This window comes from Python bivittatus, unplaced genomic scaffold, assembly GCF_059951505.1.
Source record: "Python bivittatus isolate LINGU-HERP-01145 unplaced genomic scaffold, Pbiv_v1 ctg000700_np1212, whole genome shotgun sequence".
Classification (NCBI taxonomy): Eukaryota; Metazoa; Chordata; class Lepidosauria; order Squamata; family Pythonidae; genus Python; species Python bivittatus.
Genome location: NW_028277098.1, coordinates 38,583,499 through 38,599,264, shown reverse-complemented (window position 1 = coordinate 38,599,264; position 15,766 = coordinate 38,583,499). Strand labels below are relative to the sequence as shown.

Genomic DNA, 15,766 nt, shown 5'->3' with positions numbered 1-15,766 from the left:
TCCCGACAACTTAATTTGGAATAAAAGTACAGCTGCAGAGTCTAGATACATCCCCCTGTTTATGGACTGAATTGAGCCTCATGGTGGTCTTCTGTTTGGTGGCTACTTGCCATCTAAAGAATGTGTTTTCTAATGGCCTCACTTGGCAGGAGGCTAAAGGCCAGCAGGAAGAAAATATTCTGAAAACCAGCAGGGGCCTGTAATCCAGATCTGGAGCATGTGCAGATCTAAAACTTTTTCTCCAAAATAAAATTCTTTGGCTCAGCATGCTTATTTGAACAAATGACTATTGTGTGAAATGTGACTCTAAATAACCCTTATTTTGTCTGAGTTGTAATTGAGAGTCTCTTATTAAGTGGTTAGAAAAGTGCCAGCAAGATTTTTGGAAAAATGAGAGCAATCCTTCCCAAGCACTTTTCTGGTTACTCTGTAGAAGCAGCAATGTAAAATGATTTCAGGGAGTCAGAAATGCTGTCTAATTAGTTCAGCAGAAGAGCGTATGATGATTAAAAATTAGCATAAGCTAAATATTTCCACTGAGCCAGCTAAGGACACTAGGCCTTGTTTGAAAACAAGTGAGATGGGATTAATCATTGAAGTAAGATACCATTTTTGAAACATTTGTTTCTTGGCTAGGGTCATACAGTATAAGTGATAAACCACAGTTTACAAACCACAAGTTGAAGCATGTCATGGGTTCCAGTAATGTCCTTCAGTATCTGTAAAAACATCCTGATGCATTGTGAATGTATCTACCTGAAGCCTGATTAGCCCTTTTTAAACAATTTTAGGGAGGGCAGTATTATTTGGCATAAAGCAGTTTCCACAATTCCTATGTTTGGTGGAATCTCAGTTGATGTGTCTGTAGAAATTTGACCAGATGATGTCTCAGTAGAAATGGTCTGGACAGGCTTTGGCAACAAGAAAGAGTCCAAACTATCCCGCTATTAGCAGAACCCTAGGCAACCAAAAATACATTCATAATTTTTAATAATACAATATATAACAATAATATTTGCACATGAACTATATTAAAATTGCCTCTTGCTACTCACAGACAATCATTCTTCCCATGATTTTAGAGCAACAGTTCAATGGCAAGAGACCATCAGTTTTGTGATGTGTAATTATTTTGTGCATTATTTTTATGAGCTTTGATTAAAAAAGCAGGCCTCTAAAATAAAATGCAGAATAGGCTAAAGGCTTCTGTAGTCCAGGATATGTCGATTGGCATTTTGAAATGTGTACACTGCTGCCAGAGTATGCAGTATTCGTAGATAAGCTCTCAGGGCTTTAGGGTCTATAATGATTTTTTAAATGTAGGGTTCTCACAATTGATGGTGTCCTGCTTGAGAAGCAGGTCAGTCGTACATATAGAAACAAATGCAGTAGTTAGGCTTAGGAAGCAAATGTGTTTTTTACCTGATTCCATGTGATCCATATACCTATATTAGGTATTTCCACATAAGTGTGTGCATGTATTTCATTCTAAAATCTGCTTCCTGTCCAATGAGTAGTTGGAATATAAGCAAGCACTGAGTGATTTATTCCTCTCCTTCTTCCTCTACTCATGAAGCCATATGCATACAAATTTAAGACATGTCCTGATTTGTTAAATCACAGTATCCCAGGTCTGGCCCACAAAAATCCAAATGACAGCTAGATGGCAACATAGATACATAGAAAAGCCTTTGCTGCCATCCTGTGGTATCAGTATGTTTGCAAACTTGGATCTAATAGCCTTGACAGATCTAAGAAACTAGTTTATTCCTTGCAAACTAGGATTATGAACCAAAATGAAATCATAAACTATAAATCTAATTTGTAGAGCAACTTAAGCCAGGTTCATTGTAGGTTAGAAAAAATGTGATTTACCCAGCTAGGAAGCGAAGTAATTAAAGAGAATGGAGAGCATTAAAGCTTGTCAGGTAAAACAAAGCTACAATATCAGGGTTCTTATTTTAAAAGAAAAAAGGTTTGGAAGACATCCTGCTTTGCCTTTGGTATAGGCCTCTTCTTACATATTCCATGTCCCCAATTAGAAAAAACCAAAAAGGTGAAATGCAAATTTTGCTGCTAAAAATTGACGTTTCTGATCTTTTCTCATTTGTAAAGATGCATCCAGCGATTGTGATGTTCTTCTGTTGCTTGCCTTTTTCATCACTGTGACATGGTTTCTTTGCCTTGGGAGTCACATCTTCTTTTCCTGTTTTTTCTGACTTTGCACATCAAAATATCTTACATTAGTGCTCAAACTCCCACTCACTACTTTTGGCAGGGTCTGAACTATCCAAATACTCAGATTGTTGTATGAAATCCCTAAAATATTTATTATGGCTGCCTGACGAGAGTGCTGCATATTGAAGGAGATCCTCTGTTAGCAGTTAGTGTTGGCTTAGAAACCAGGAGGCTGTGAGTTCTAGTCTCACCTTAGGCATGAAAAGCCGGCTGGGTGACTTTGGGCCAATCACCCTCTTTCAGCGTAACACCTCATAGAGTTGTTGTCGTGGGGGAAATAGGAGGAGGAAGGAGCATTAGGTATGTTCACCACCTTGTATATGAAAAAGGATAAAAAAATTTAAAACAAAAAACAGGGAATACCCAGAGGGTTAACTCTTTGCAAGATCAACAGTGAGAAAGACCACTGACTTTATTACTAAGGAATGGGTTAAATAAATGCATAGTTCTCCTGTTTTGAAAACAGAAATAGGTCTATCTATGCTCACAAGCAGCCATCTTCCCAGAATTGAGAGGGATGGAAGGCATTTTATATATTTCTGCTCTTCAAATTCTGAAACACATTTTCATCCAAATTATATGTATTCAAAAATTAAAAAGGAGAAAATCACTTCCCTTCCTAACACAACAGGCTTGACTGTACACATGGAAAACCCCACTGGTCACTTCGAGTGTGGAAACTGGGGACTGGTTTCAGAGGCCGTTCCTTTTTTCTCACAAAGACTTTTAAAACATAGTTGAAAAGGCAGGAAAGAAGAAGAAAAATACATAAAATACGCACAAATGCAACAAAAGCAGTGAAGGAAGGAAACATTAGATAAAATGATTCTTAATCATCTGAATTTGAGAATTGACAGGAAAAAAACATATAAAGACGGACCAAAATGCTGTGTTAATGCACAGCTTTCCTGCTTGGTCAGCTTAGGGTTGCAACTCCATTTGTAAGAGTACAATTAGGAAAATAAGATTTGAGGATTAAGCTGCACTTGATTTTTAGAAATGAATGTATACCCGGAAAGCCATAAGATAATACAGAGCCTCTTATCTTCAGGTTCCTAAAACAATAGTACAATGGAACCTCGGGTTACGAACGCTTCTATTAACGAATTTTTCGGGTTACGACCAGCTCCAGACGCAAAATTTTGCTTTGGTTTGTGAACTCTGCCTCAGGGTACGAACAGGATACGCAGCCATTTTCCCTCCCGTGACACGGTCCGCGGCCATTTTTCCGCCCCTGACACATGGTCCGCGGCCATTTTCCGCCCCTGACACGTGATCCGCAGCCATTTTTCCGCCCCTGACACGTAGTCCGTGGCCATTTTCCGCCCCTGACACGTGGTCATAGGGAGGGGGACTCTCCCTCCAAGCAGTAGCCACCTCCCTATCCTCCACGCCAGAACGGATTAACGGTAATTACATTGAACCTTATGGGGAAATTTCCTTCAGGTTGCGACCAGTTCAGGTTGCAACCAGAGTCACGGAACGAATTAAGTTTGTAAACCGAGGTTCCACTGTATCTGTTGGTTCTTTTGTTGTAATATCCATGATCCATGTAGCTTTTACCTAAAAGAACTAACTGAAAAGCATTCCACCAAATTTGGTACGGCCAAGATATTTGTTGGCAATTGTCCAGTATAATCAAAAAGATTTGGCAAAATTCACTGGGGTGGAAGAGCTTTGCAGATAGACAGACATTTATGTACTGCACCATTGGCATTGTGGATGAGCATTTTTGTAATGTTACTTATATAAACCCACACTCTGCATAGAAAGCCATTTTTTCCTCCAGTAGTAAGATATCTTTGTGTTGCAAAACTACCTATCAACCTTTAAAAAAACAGAAATAGAAAACTTTTGTTATTTAATGCCCAAGGATTCTTGTTCTTGTCATCTCTAATATGGCTGATTGCAGAGCAAACACCACAAGTTTGTGGGGATATATATTGTTTTGTCTAGCTTATCCCGCTTTATACTTAGCCATTCTTAAATCTTTACTGTGGAAACACACAACAATGGCATGTGTCAGACCTTTCAGAGATACCTCTATATTTTTTTGTTGCATTTTATGTAAGTGCTTGTTAGCAATGTTAAAGGTGCTCCTTGAAGTTCATTTCATAAGCTATAGCTATTGAATGAATTCATATAGGATCACCGGGGGGGGGGAGGGGAGGAAGGGGGCTGTTGCTGAATAAGCTAAGATCTCCCAGATGAATGTATAGCTACTTGCAGATAGCCATGAATTGATTGATCTCAATGAGGTCATTGATTACACAAATTTCTCAAGTGAGAGAACCTCTGCTGTTGCTGCTCGGTCAAGAAATAAAATTATAAGCATGAAAAATGGGCAGTCATACGACCTTATATACAAAAAAAAAGCAGTGTTTACAATGATTGCATTTTTTTTATCCCTGTTGTTTCCCCCTACCCCCCCCACCTTTTTTCCCTCTGAATTAGATACAAAGGACTCCAAGGAAAAGAATAAAATGGAAATCCTCTATATATTGGTGCCCAGTGTTACAATCCCTCTGGCTATTGCCTTGCTGTTTTTCTTCATCTGTATTTGCCGGAATAACCAGAAGTCATCTTCTCCGCCAGTGCAAAGACAACCTAAGCACGTCAGAGGACAGAACGTAGAGATGTCTATGTTAAATTCATATAAACCAAAGGTACTGCGAACCAAGTCTGAGGCATGTGCTTATGCTGGATAAAAATGAGAAACATTTCTCCTTCATTTCATGCTCAAAGGGCCTTAGATATTTGGGGAAATTCCCCAATTTTGATTTTATACAAAAGGATTAGGTAGGGCTGTCCAACCTGGTCTGCAAAACCTGGGGGGCAGCAAAGAAATACAGAAAGCTCTTCTGCTGGCATTTAGTGGAGTTTTGCAGCCTGGTGCTGGTAGCCCTAGTTTAGATATGTCTGAGTTCCCCTGGTAGTAAGCCCAGCTGAACCCAATCAGCTTCCTTCTGAATAGACACACATAATTCCATTGTTATGCTGGCATCCTGAGCACACACATTAGAGAGTAATCCCTAATTTAAGGCACTTCCTACATGTTTAGGATTTTTCCCCTAATTACCCTCTTCAGTATCATAAATTGAATCAACGCTTGTCATTAATGGAATAGAAGTGACTGATAAAGACAGAGTGTGATAAACTCCCTTTGTACTTGGTTTTCTTTGGCACAATGTCTCCTCCGTGTTTTACACTTCTATGCATCTTGTATACCACCAAATGACAAATACCTGTCAAACAAAAGCTAAGCAGATTTATAGCTGCTTAACTCCAAATAAACCCCTTCCTGCCAAATTTTATGACTTCATTTTCTTTCAGTTTTCCACCAAGTTGGTTAAAACAGACAACCCTGCATGAGGTCAGACAGAGGTCATTTCACTTTCATTACTAAAATATAATTTACAATATCCCAGACCTAAACAAGTTTTAGCCTAAAGGATTTGTATAATATAAACCATCTGCTTCGCAACAATACATCTAATTTCCCGCCATCCTGCAGTCAGCTAGCTGCTTGTTTAAATGCCACTACAATATATTAATTCACACAGTATTTATCTAAAATATAAAATGATGATGAAAATTACAGTTTATTTTATGTGTCCCACTTTCAAATAACAAACCAACACTCCCTTCCTTCCTTCCTTCCTTCCTTCCTTCCTTCCTTCCTTCCTTCCTTCCTTCCTTCCTTCCTTCCTTCCCCTTAGAGTACAGTAGTCAATTATAAATGAGGCAGGTATAAGAATCTCAAACGAAGTATCAACTAAATTCCTAAGGGATGTGAGCATTCAGCTCTGCACCTGAATATTTGGTACACTATCAGTTGCAAGAGGTCTTTTCTGTTTCCATTGATAGGGGCCATTCCATTGATGGGCTTCTTCTGTCATTCCCAGTGATTCTGCTGCAAATTATTTGTTTCCCACAAGAGAAAGCCAATGACTTCAAGTAGGATCACTTGGAAGAGTGAAGCCTCATCATTTTCCCCCTTCTCCCCAGCAACTCTGCTATAAGTTGTTGAAAAGGATTGCAGCTGGACTTCCACCTCCCCAGCAACTCTATATTTGTGGTTTCCCTCTTCTTCCCAGCAACCTTGTGATAGGAACTAGGCTCATGGGGAGGAAGGAAGAGGTGTTTCCAGTGACTGTTCAAGATTTCAACAATCCTATTATCAATTCCAGTCATCCAAAACAGTTTCACAGCTTTCCCTTCCTTCTGTCCTATTGCTGAGAAGGAACAGAAGCTACAAAGCACCTCTTGAATAGAATCCCGTAGTCCCCTTTCTTTCCTATGATAATAGGGAGATGATGTATGTTTTGGGAATGGATTGTTTATGGGTGGGGGAGGCTGTTGAGTCAATGTGTTAAATGTATTTGAGCTTGGAATATATCCACACAAATTGGGCAACTGATGAATTGTACAACCCCCACAGCTAAAAAAAAATGCCTGCCCAAGTTATAATGTTGTTGTTGAAACTTCTGTATATAACATGAAGTCATATATAACAGGTTGTACAGTTTTCTTGACAAACAACATAGTTCACTTTTCCAATGATTTCCAATATTATCAGAACTAGGGCCATTCAAGGGCCATCCATCAATTATTCAAAACTATCTTTGCATGTATTTTCTTCTTTCTAACAGAGCAAAGCCAAAGAACTACCCCTTTCTGCTGTCCGTTTTATGGAAGAGTTGGGTGAATGTGCTTTTGGAAAAATCTATAAGGGACATCTTTATTTACCAGGAATGGACCATGCTCAGCTGGTTGCAATAAAGACCCTTAAGGACTGTAATAATCCGCAGCAGTGGGCAGAGTTCCAGCAAGAAGCCTCTTTGATGGCAGAATTACATCATCCAAACATTGTTTGCCTTCTTGGGATTGTGACACAGGAGCAACCAGTCTGCATGCTTTTTGAATATATGAACCAAGGAGACCTCCATGAATTTCTTATTATGCGATCACCACATTCAGATGTTGGATGTAGCAGTGATGAGGATGGTACTGTAAAATCGAGCTTGGACCATGCTGATTTTCTCCACATAGCTGTCCAGATTGCAGCAGGGATGGAATACTTGTCAGGTCATTTTTTTGTCCATAAAGATCTGGCTGCTCGTAATATTTTAATTGGAGAACAGCTCCATGTGAAGATTTCTGATTTGGGACTATCAAGAGAAATATATTCAGCAGATTATTACAGAGTTCAAAATAAATCCCTCCTGCCCATTCGTTGGATGCCACCAGAGGCAATTTTATATGGAAAATTCTCTTCTGATTCAGACATCTGGTCCTTTGGTGTTGTCCTGTGGGAGATTTTTAGTTTTGGTCTTCAGCCCTACTATGGATTTAGTAACCAAGAAGTCATTGAAATGGTCAGGAAACGACAGCTTTTACCATGCTCTGAAGACTGCCCTCCCAGAATGTACAGCTTGATGTCAGAATGCTGGCACGAGCTGCCATCTAGGAGACCAAAATTCAAAGATATCCATGCCAGACTGCGCTCTTGGGAGGGGATGTCAAGTCATACTAGCTCTACTACTCCTTCTGGTGGAAATGCTACCACTCAAACTACGTCTCTCAGTGCAAGCCCAGTTAGCAACCTAAGTAATCCCAGGTACCCTAACTACATATTTCCAGCACAAAGTATGCCACAGGGCCAAATTACTGGATTCCTTGGCCCACCAATACCTCAAAACCAGCGATTTATTCCTATTAATGGATATCCAATACCTCCTGGATATGCTGCTTTTCCAGCTGCCCACTACCAACCTGCAGGTCCACCAAGGGTCATTCAACACTGTCCTCCACCAAAGAGTCGTTCACCAAGCAGTGCAAGTGGATCAACTAGCACTGGTCATGTGACCAGCTTGCCCTCTTCAGGATCCAATCAGGATGCAAATATTCCCTTGCTGTCTCATATGTCAGTGCCAAATCATCCAAGTGGGATTAGTATAACTGTTTTTGGAAACAAAACTCAAAAACCCTACAAAATTGACTCCAAACAAGCTTCTTTAGATTCCAGTATTCATGGGCATAATGAAACTGTGATTTCAGCAGAGATGTAATAAATAGAGACATTTGTAAATGAATCTATTTACAATATGGACTAGAGTGTTTTAGAGATTTATATTCAAATATTTTATTGGAGATTTTTCCAGCTGTATAAAGAGGTATTTGCAATAAGTATCTTCTGTGAAGTTCTTAACAGGCTAAGGAGGTGCCATTCAAATTTTTAAAAATGTACTAACACTCAACACTGTGGCTGCACATTTATTTTACAAATAGTAAGGGCAAAAGTATTTCTTTTTTTTTTTTTTAAGAAACATATTTAATCATAGTTTTTTAAGTGAAGTGTTTTCTTTCTCAGCAGTCTGACTATTCTGAACACACATGGTGATGAAATGTTTAGGAAAATTAATTAAACTCCTGTAGGATGAACGTTTCACTCTTGGTCTCATGCTGTACCAAATACATACTCCATTAAGCCAGACCAATGTTTCTCAGCCTCAGCAACTCCCAGAATTCCCAGCCAGCATGTCCACACATCTTAAACTTGCTGAGGTTGAGAAACACTGACCTAGAGTACAACCAAACATACTGCTGAATTAATATAATACACTAAGCCAGATTTTCTGAAGTGATTGTTGACTAAGCCACAATTGCCTGGGTTCACACAAAATACTAAGCCATAAACTAGGGTTTACAAACCACAAGCTGAAGCTCAAAAAATGTCACATATTGACTTGGTGTGTTGTCTGAACTAGGCCATTGGCAGAGTTCACATTTTGTGATAAACCATAAAGACTTTGTTGTTTTTGGCTTAGCCATTGTGGTTTCTAAATGCCAAGGCTTAGCATTATGTGAATCAGACCACTGTAGCTTGTTTAACAAAGTTTAACTTAGCACTGTGTTTGAAGCCTGCTAGTGACCTAGCTTACACATACTAAACCATAATGTGATTTGTTTGGTTTTGGCTTACAGGTGGTCCTCAGGTTACAACCACTCGTTCAGCAACCGTTCAAACTTGCAACACATTGAACAAGGTGGACTTACAATGGGTCCTTGGAGTTCCAGACATCGCAGCATCACATGATTTCTGATGTTCCCTGCCGGCTTCCCACAAGCAAAATCAATGGGGAAGCCAGAAGGAAGTCAGAATTCATGATCATGTGAGGCCCTCATTTAATGATCCATTTGGTCCTCACTTAATGATGGCAACTGGGACTGATGGAATTGCTGTCACTAAGTGATGCAGTCATGTGACATCATGCTTTACAATCATGTCACTTAGCGATGGCAATTTCGGTCTCAATTGCTGTCATAACCCAAGGACTGCCTGTATTCTGTATTTGAATCCAGCCACTATATTATGTAAATCATGTTTTAATATTGTGTAATGACTCCAGCAAATTGAAGCTTTTTCAACAGACCATGGTAATAAAACCATGACTTAGTATGATAGTTAAATTGGGTCAATGACAAATCATATTTTTATCCCGTGCTTTGATACATATTGGGCATTCGTCTGATTTGTATTTTTTCTTCTAAGCATCCATATTATTAGAAATTAAGTGGACATGCAATATCAAACATTTATTCAATCTTGCTTAGTCCATGGCTAAGACATGTTTAGGGTTTCAGACATGCTTAGGGTTCTTTTCTCATCGACTTGTAATCATTGTGGTTTGTGAAGCAGAATTTTTGACATATGATCTGTGAATCTAGTCATTCCATTTTGCCCTTTGTTAGATAAATTATTTTTAAAAAACAGTCCCTATCTAGTGATAAATCTAAAATCATGTATAAAACTCAAAATGTATAATTTTGTATTAAGGAATGTGTTCATAGCAGAGTAAAGCAAAGAAAACATTTAAAAAGAAGAACCTTCATGAAACCACATACATTAAATGAATGAAAAATATATTTCTTAATTTTATATCTGTAGTTGCAATAGAATTTTGTATCCTTTTGTTGCTATGCAACCCTTTAATTAAAGAAATATTTCAATTCTTATTTTATAATAAACAGACAATCAGTTTTCCCAGTAATATTTATTATTTCAATTAAATAGCTTTTGTAGTGTTATCCCTGAAATTCTACATTCCATCAGATGTACACAATAATTTTCTAGAAATTGCCTATAATAATTTTTGTATGTCATTTCAAATAATGTGAATTAGAATTAACTTTTTACTAGAAAATATGGCCTTTGTATTATTGAAATTTATTCAGATATAATCTATCTGAATTATTTGAAACCACTGTAAAATTGTATAAATTGCAATTTCTCAGAAGTTTTTAAAATTTAACAGTTTTTGAATGGATTATGTACACAGTCTTTCAGACACTTGACAATAATTTCTTTCTTCTTTTTGCACAAAAATGTTTTTGTACAGCAGAATTGAAAATACATCCTGCTTTTCATTTGTTGGTTTCTTTCTCGTTTTTTTTTTATTATTATTATTATTAATGAAGATGTCTTGAAATATATAGTGGTTTTGAGGAACCATTTTGATTTTATTTGGTTATTTTCACTGCATGCATTTATTTACTGTATTACTTTATAGATCTGTTCATTAAGATTATTGCACTAAAGCATGAATGTGTAATAAGACATGGCTATTTTATACAGACGTTAATTGCATTTTTGTATCTTGGACACTAGAGTAATATTAAACACTGATTATTTTAAACTACTGGTTTTGAAAACATGAAGTTAAGATAAGAGTATAATGTTTTGGGGACCATAATATAGTAAGCATACAGAGAAGCTCACTTGAAGAAACTACATCTTGCTCACCATCCACGTACTTTAAATATCACCTAAGACAGTTGTCCATTGATCATTTTTAATTGAAAAAAATACATTCTTAATAAACATGTCATTTCAGATATTAAAATACTACATGTTAAAAAACAAAAACAAAATAATGCTATAAAACAATGGAAACAAAAGCTGCAATATTACTAAAAAAACCTAGATGAAAAATTTTATTGCCTATTTCTCAGTCTTCCCAATAAAACTGCTTCTAATCTTTTGGCAAAAATGCATACAATTAAAAAAAAGACTTTGCTGCTTATAACTATCAACTGCATTCCTGCTGAAGACAAGAAGATATAGAACAGAATCTTTGATATGGATTATATTTAGAATAATTGGAGATATTTATTTGCCTGGCTTCTTGGAATTTGTCCCCTGTGTTCTTGGTAAAATGTTTGTGGTAATTAATATAATTAATATAAGTTTGTGAGTTTCTGAAAAACACAATTCTCAGCACTGGAAAACCCAGATAGTTGCATGGTTATTTTTGAGTGTTCTACAATACGAAGAAAAAGCTTATTCATTAATGTTTTTTGCATTATCTCACTGAAACAGCCCTGGTATGAAAGTTTGGAAAACTGTACTTAAATATTCAATAAGGGATTAAATACAGAAGAAATGTTGAACAAGCAGGCCAGTTGTCCTCCATGAATGAAAACTTTGTCAATGCAAGACATCAGTTTTTTGGCTTCATAACACAAAATTCAGTTTGTTAATCAACTCTAAAACAGCAGCAGAAATTCCTAGGGGAAAAAATAAAGGAAAACCTCTCAAAGTAAATTGGATAATGTGGAAAAAATACTTATGCCAGAAAAATCAGTATTTTGCAAAAACCAGATGGAAAGGACATGGTTTCTACAACACAAAAAATACAGAGAAAAAACCCACAAACCTTCAAACTGTAAAATAATAATAGCATTTTTCTTTTTTTTTAATCCAAAATATAATTATTAAAACTATTATTTCTGGAGTAAAAATCACGTCTAATCCTAATTAATAAGGAAAAGGGTTATTCTAAAACTGAACAATTTTAATACTGCTTTTCCCAGCATAGATTCCTCCACATATTTTAGACTATAACCACACCATTTAGCTATGGGATTTGTACTCTAAAACATCTGGTGAGACCAGGTGTAAGAGAAGACTGATGTAGTCGTATCTTTACTTTCATGGTGCTGACAGTTGTATGGTTTGAATCATTTCTACTATATTCATGGTTAAGATGTGAATACACTTTTTTTACAAATTGTTTGCTGTTACAAAAATGGAAATGCTTATGGCATTAGCTCATTGGTTCCAAGGGTTTTATTTGCATCAAAGGAAGAAATACTTCAACACATTCTTTGGAGCAAATATGTAGAACAATTTATTCAGTAGATGAATGAGGAAATCTACTCACAGTTGGAATCCTATACTGCATATGCAATATGAACATTTGCAAAATCTGTTCTGAAAGACAAACTCTAAAATGCAATAAATGATTATGAGGTTTCACATTCTGATCTAATGTGGAAATTACACTGACTTAGAGGAAACGTGAACTCAGCAGTCATGTTTCATAAACCATGATACATGGTTGTAATTTGATGTATGGCCCCCTGCCATTTTAGCTTAGTCAAACCAAGGTTAAAACGCATCATAGCTCAGCACAGTATGTGGTCTCAGCCACAGTTGTTACCCAGTAAAGCCACCCAAATAAAAGTTGGGTTTGAATAGTTATCCATGAAGTTCAGCAGAGAAGTACAGTAGAGTCTCGTTTAACCGACCTTCGCTTATCCGACATTCCGTCTTATCTGACGCCCCTAAAAAAAACAGCAACACACAAAAATCGGCAACGAGAAAAGTGTGCCACTTGTTTGCGAGCGTGAGTGTATTTTCTTGTTGCTCCTGATGGTGGCACCGCAACAAAAATCAATTGCGACAGGCGCAGTGGATCAGTTTGTTTTTTTTTTTTACTGCATTCAATCGTTACTATGTGTTATCCGACACTGTCGCTTATCCGACGTTCTGCCGGCCCGTTTATGTCGGATAAGCGAGACTCTACTGTACTGCAAATGTATTTATATTTCAAATTTGTCACTGCCCATCTCACCACAGAGTGACTCTGGGCAGTTTACAGTAAAAACAGAATAAACATTAATTAAAATAGATAAAAATTAATTAAAATATGCTAAAAACAAACTTCCTATATGATACTTCCAAGAGGCTGATGTTAATTACGTGTTAATAAACTCAGGGTGTCATCAAGGCGCCAGCTATCCCCAGAGCCAATTGTATCTTTCCTCGCCCCACGCAAGTTGGCAGATCCAAGTCTTCAATTCCCTCCGAAAAATTGGGAGGGTAGGGGCCTGTCTCACCTCTGGGGGGAGGGTATTCCATAGGGCAGACTGTCCTCCTAGGACCCACCAGTCAACATTCTCTCACCGACAGGGTCCACTACATGCCTTCTCTGCCGAATTGGGTGGGATGGATCGATGTAATTATTTTGTGTGTGTGTGTGTGTGTACTCTGGAAACAAACAAACATGGTCCATTATTGTGTTTATACTATATGTATTAACCAAGACCTAGTGAAAAAGAGCATAAATACATTGACCCTCCCATTGTCAGGTTCAGCCCAAGAACAACAATGGGGCAATCCAGTCCAGTCGTTCTTTTATTAGCTTGCACCTAATACACAGAATCTCACCAGACTCAACCTATGCTAAAGCAACTAGTGGATATACCATGTGAGACTTTAGGGAGGGACTAGCCTCATCCTCTTCTTCTTCCCACAGTCCTGCTGCAGACGGAGAAAGCGCTTGCTCTGGAATGTTCCGCCTCCCTCCTGATAACCTTGATCCTCCATTCCAGTATCTTCCTCGCTCAAGCCTTCCATTACATCACGCCCCATTCAAAGTCAGACTCCCCCTCTGAGTTCTCATGGGAGCTGGGTAGCGGTGGCTTGCAGGTGTGCTGCTTCTCCCTGAGTTCCCTGGCAGCTCCATCTCAAGCCATTCATTCTGCAAAACAGCTACAGAGTTAGTAGAATCAGGCCCCCTTCCCCCTGGGAGATGTAAACAAGTTGATGGCTGAGGAATTTCCATGCCAGCCGTCTCCTGCCCCAGGGTCCCCACCAAACCGTCCACGAGTTCACCCTCTACCTCCTCTGCCTGCTCTCGATGGTCCAGTAACCCAGGTAACTTGCGATGTCTCGGTTTGCTAAGGAAGTGGTGATGAAAGTCGCGGACCAACACCAGGGTGTGCACATTCCTTGCATTCTCCCAGGAACGCTCTGCCTCTGGGTAACCCTTCCAGTGAATAAGATACTGAATCCCCTTTCCCCTCCTGCATGAGTCCAAAATTGCTTCCACCTCATACTCCTCTTCCCCTGTGATTATGACTGGTGGGGGTGGGGGATCCTGGGATCTCAAGGCACTTGGGGGGGTGTCTTTGATTAACAAGGAACAGTGAAAAACAGGATGGACCTTCATTGAAGCCAGTAGCTGCAAATGGAAAGCCACCGGGTTCACTTGCTGAACAACATTAAAAGGTCCCACAAATTCAGAGTCTTAACTTCTTAGATGGCCTGGTGGAAGTTAAGAATCTAGTAGAAAGCCATACCTTGTCTCCTACTGAAATCTCTGGACCCCTCTGCCTGTGTGCATCAGCTGCTTTCTTGTACACCTCCTTCGCCCTTGCCAGCTGCTCCTTCAATAGCGCCTGAGCTGCTTGCTGCTCTCCAAGAAACTGTGCTCCAAGAAACCATTCATCCCTGCTGAATGGTTGTTGGCAAAACTTGTGGGCTTACACTGTACAGTGCTTGAAATGGTGACATTCCAGTGGATGAGTGCACTGAATTATTATATGAGAACTCTGCCAAGGGGAGGACTGCGGTCCAGTTGTCCTGGCTGTATGTGCTGTAGTACCTTAAATACTGCTGCAACACCTGGTTAGTCCTCTCCACCTTCCCATTCATAGAAGGGTGGTGCACGGAAGAGAGGTGAACACAGACCTTCAGTAACTGGAAAAGGACCCTCCAGAACTTAGAAGAGAACTGGCTCCCTCTGTCTGTTATAATCCAGTTAACCATACCTCTGTACCTGAAGATGTGGTCTAAAAAGAGCTGTGCTGTGGCCTGCACTGTAGGCAATCCTTTGCATGGTATAAAATGAGCCACTTTTGTAAATAGGTCCACTACTACCAGTATGGATGTATACCCCTTCACCAGGGGTAAATCAGTTATGAAGTCCATTGAAACTGTACCCCAAGGCCGAGGAGGGGTGTCTGACGCTGCAAGAGGCCAGTTGGCTTCCCATGGAGGGGTTTAGTACACCTGCTCACATGGCAAGATGCAACATAGTCTCTAATGTCTGCAGCTATCTTTGGCCACCAATATTTTCTTAGAGTCCTGTGGAGTGTTTTAAAAACTCCCCTATGGCCAGCTGTCTCATTATTGTGGCAAAGCTGCAACACTTCCTCCCGTAGAGGTAGGGGAACATACAGCCGACCTTTATGCCAAAGTTGCCCCCCTTCCACTGAAAACGAGGAGACAGCCCCTTGCCGGGTCCCCTGGAGGTCATCCATCCAGCCCCTGCATACGGGTCTGTCATCTGCTGTGCCTTTATCCGCGCAAAGAGGTCTTCCGCCTACCGACCTGCCCCCAACCTCTCGTTCCCGTAATCCTCACTCTGGTTTCTAAAGCTGTGGGGCTGCAAGATCA

General features: G+C 39.2%; 1 protein-coding gene across 1 annotated transcript in view; it reads left to right on the top strand.

Annotated features, from left to right (window-relative positions):
- Positions 1–8,559, top strand: part of ROR1 (ROR family WNT receptor 1) — a 163,928-nt gene extending 155,369 nt beyond the window's left edge. The window contains exons 8-9 of the mRNA XM_088153570.1: positions 4,693–4,904; positions 6,891–8,559. Of these exons, the coding sequence (XP_088009696.1) occupies positions 4,693–4,904; positions 6,891–8,309 (1,631 nt within the window). The 3' untranslated portion in view covers positions 8,310–8,559. The remainder of the gene's footprint in view (positions 1–4,692; positions 4,905–6,890) is intronic.
- The last annotated feature ends 7,207 nt before the right edge of the window (positions 8,560–15,766 follow it).